This window comes from Merops nubicus, unplaced genomic scaffold, assembly GCF_000691845.1.
Source record: "Merops nubicus isolate BGI_N331 unplaced genomic scaffold, ASM69184v1 scaffold4540, whole genome shotgun sequence".
In the NCBI taxonomy this organism is placed as follows: Eukaryota; Metazoa; Chordata; class Aves; order Coraciiformes; family Meropidae; genus Merops; species Merops nubicus.
This window is the reverse complement of record NW_008584692.1, coordinates 12,818-16,317: the sequence shown is the minus strand read 5'-3', so window position 1 is coordinate 16,317 and position 3,500 is coordinate 12,818. Positions and strand designations below refer to the sequence as shown.

At 40.5% G+C, this 3,500-nt stretch overlaps 1 protein-coding gene across 1 annotated transcript in view; it reads right to left on the bottom strand.

Moving 5' to 3' along the window:
* Positions 1–2,157, bottom strand: part of NAA16 (N(alpha)-acetyltransferase 16, NatA auxiliary subunit) — a 57,284-nt gene extending 55,127 nt beyond the window's left edge. The window contains exon 1 of the mRNA XM_008944903.1: positions 2,074–2,157. Within this exon, the coding sequence (XP_008943151.1) occupies positions 2,074–2,110 (37 nt within the window). The 5' untranslated portion in view covers positions 2,111–2,157. The remainder of the gene's footprint in view (positions 1–2,073) is intronic.
* Between the last annotated feature and the right edge of the window lie 1,343 nt (positions 2,158–3,500).

Genomic DNA, 3,500 nt, shown 5'->3' with positions numbered 1-3,500 from the left:
GGAATAGGGAAGTGATTGTTGCCCTGTACTCAGCACTGGGGAGGCCACAGCTTGAGTACTGGGTTCAGTTTTAGACACAACAGTATAAGAAAGACCTTGAGGTCCTGAAGCAGGTCCAGAGGAGGGCAACAAAGCTGGTGAGAGGTCTGGGAGACGTGACTTATGAGGAGTGCCTAAGGGAACTAGGATTGTTTAGTTTGGAGAAAAGAAGGCTGAGGGGAGACCTTACTGCGCTCTACAGCTCCCTGGAAGGAGGTTGTAGCGAGGTGGGTGTTGGTCTTATCTCCCAAATAACTAGCAATAGGACATGAGGAAATGGGCTTAAGTTGTAATAGAGGATATTTAGATGGCATAGTAGGAAGAATTTCTTTACCCAAAGAGTGGTGAGGCATTGGAACAGGCTGCCCAGTGAGCTGGTGAAGTTACTATCCTTGAAGGTGTCAAAAAAATGTGGAGACCTGGTACTTTAGGACATGGTTTAGTGGGCATGGTAGCGTTGGGCTGACTGTCAGACTTCCTGATCTTAAGAGGTCTTTTCTAACCTTAAGGACTCTATGATTCAAGTAACATCTTGGGAAACAAGTTGCATGTAATGCTGCTCTAGACCTGAAAGTTGTTGCAGATTCAGCTTTTTTTTCTGCTAAGCAAGAGACCACTTAGTTTTGGCCCTTGTCAGAAGATTAGTCACATTTTCATCATAGTACTCTGGTCCTCCATTTGCAAGCTTTTCCTCTGTATAATAGCAAAGGCCCATGATCTCAAGGGTGAGCATAATTGCAGTTTGAAGTTTCATTGATAGACCAGTTTAATAACATTTCCTGTAAAAGGACACCTAAAGTGAATGGTAACCCAAAATAAGCCAGGATTTTTCTTTTAACTTGTCCTACATCCACACTGTAAGAACAGAGAAAGCTAGAATGATACCTTCCCAGTAATGTCAGGAAACTTGAAAAAGACACTTTACTGTGAGAAGGAGGGCAACCTACCCCTGCCTTCACACACCGGGGAGATAACTGTCCAGCCACAGCAACCTGTTTGCCACTTTCCCACTAAGTTTTTTCAGATCCTTTGTCTCTGAAGCTAAGTGTGACAACAGTACAGCTTCCCATCAGATCATTTCATTGGCTTAGTTCTGCTTCAGCTGTTCGTTCCAGGCTTTGCTTCCAAGCTTCAAAGCCATTACTGGCTCAGAGCCCATGTAGTATGTGGACTGCCAACTCAGCTAGTTGTCCTGGAAAAGTTTAAGAGGCAGCGAGAGCAAAAACAGACAGATGTATACCGAGATATTATAAAAACACAAGTGCTAGGAGAAACAAATTCATTAGGTCAGAGCTGGACATGCCACTCAAGCTTCAAACCAACAAGAAAATTGGACTTTTTTTCCTCTAGGGTAGTAATGAAGACAGAGAAACGGAAGACACTGATAGAAGCATCAAAAGGTTAGTCAAACATTTTGCCAGGATTTGACAAAGTCAAAAAGGAAAATAATCTTACTGACACAGTACATGGCAGACTCAGTGTTGGGTTGCTTCTACAGCAGACAAACAAGAAAAATTTATTGTACCAGAAGGAAAGATTGGCTGAACCATGCAACAATAAGACCACAGAATCTTACTTAACTTTGCTCCTTATAAACAATTTGGAACACAATACAGAAAACTTAAGAGTATGAACTTCACAAAAAAAAAAACAAGATTTCTAATTTTCTGGCAGAACACCTTCATGTAGTAATAACAGTTAAAAAGAAAAAGCTGGGCTTGTTATTAAATAGGAACACAAGAAAACCCCACACCAGCATTCTGACCCAGAAGCCTAGAAAGGCAACTTACTTAGAATCTTCACTATAGCCTGCTTCCACCATGTATTTTGATTTTCCTCATCCCACCACACAGAGGTGTTTGACTGAACTGGGTGGGAAACTTGGTCTGAATGCACAAAGACTGAAAACTCAGAGTAATTATTCAGTCGTAAAGACAAACATCCTCAGCAACAGGCTCCTTTCTTTCCCAGAAGTACGAAATAGACTGATTATAAGCTCATGACAGGAGAAAATAATCTTGAGTCTGCAGTTACCTCCATGTTCAGCAAATTTTGGGTTGGAGAGGATCATCTTGCAGAACTTGAGTCCATTTTTGTACTGTTTTTGTTCATAACATTTCTGGAAAAAAAGGTGGAATACAGTCACTGAAATGCATTTAAAAACCAGTACCTTAATGTACTATTACAAATGCAGCAGTTCTCTCTGCAAGGTGTGCTAATCCCATCACTAACAAGCTCTAGATGAATATTACATTGACTTTTTTCAGCATTCAGAACAGCATGGGCCTTCATTTACATGCAGCCAATGCTCTACCTCACAGTCTCCTCTTTATAAAGGTTAGCAATTCCTTTTCAATAGAAATAGGAAAGGCAAGTAGGAATGTCTACTTCAGTTCAGAAATTCTTAAAATAGAGAGCCAAGTTAGAAATCTTGGCTGAGCAGAACTTTTTAGAAGTTAAAGAGTTTAGACACTCCTTTCAGCATCTCACTTCCTTGGCCTAGTGACCTCCTGGAGTGAGGAATCTCAGACAGAACACTTTCCTTGTTGCCCATGTAGACTTTTAGGAGGAAGAGAGAAGCCATGAAGTAGAGCAGGACAGACCTATTGTAACCTCAACAACCTATATATAGATATCTGAGAAGGGAGAATTTATTTGGATATTAAAGAAAATATCCAGTTTCTAGCTGGTATAGTATAGCTCAGTGCTACTTTTATATTTATTTATGCTACTATTTACCTAATCACTAGAAAAACTGGCAAACAACGTGGTTCAACTGTGGCAACAGAAGGGAAAATCCTCCTATGAACCCAGGTCCCTTTTCTTCTTTTGGAAAAATATTATCTGATGTTAATAAGTCAGTAAGGTCTTAGCAATCAATTTAAATCAATAACTAATCACTGCAGTTGATCACTTTAAAACAAATTCACTTAAACCAGTTAAAAGCATGCTTATATCAATAAGCATAAAAATTATTTGAGGTCACTTAAGCTTCTTAACTTGAAGGAAAAAATCCCAAACCAGGCTTCACTTGCCACCATTTTCAGTTAATAAAATGTAGTCTCCTGCTGTGATTTAAACACCTGTCTTCAGGAGAAGCTACGTCATTTCAGTTATGTGCCTGAATAGTCCAACTGTCTCCCAAAGATCAGCCCCAGTCTGCCCATCTTCCAGGGCAGAGGTAAAACCTGTGCTAGATTAACACGTGGCTGCGGAGGGGTTACAGCACTAACGCATCATCGCATCGCTTCCCAGGGTACAACCAATAGAGCAACATGCCTAAAAGAGCAGAATAAGACTAAATCATGAAACAACCTCCAAAGGTTCCTACTAACCTCAATCATCCCTCAAAACAGCTAACCTTGGTATTGGATCAGGTTGCTCTGTCTGTCTGACTTCTGGCAGAATGGCCAGGGAGTTCCCAACAGAGACAGTTATACTATAGCAATTAACATTTCAAC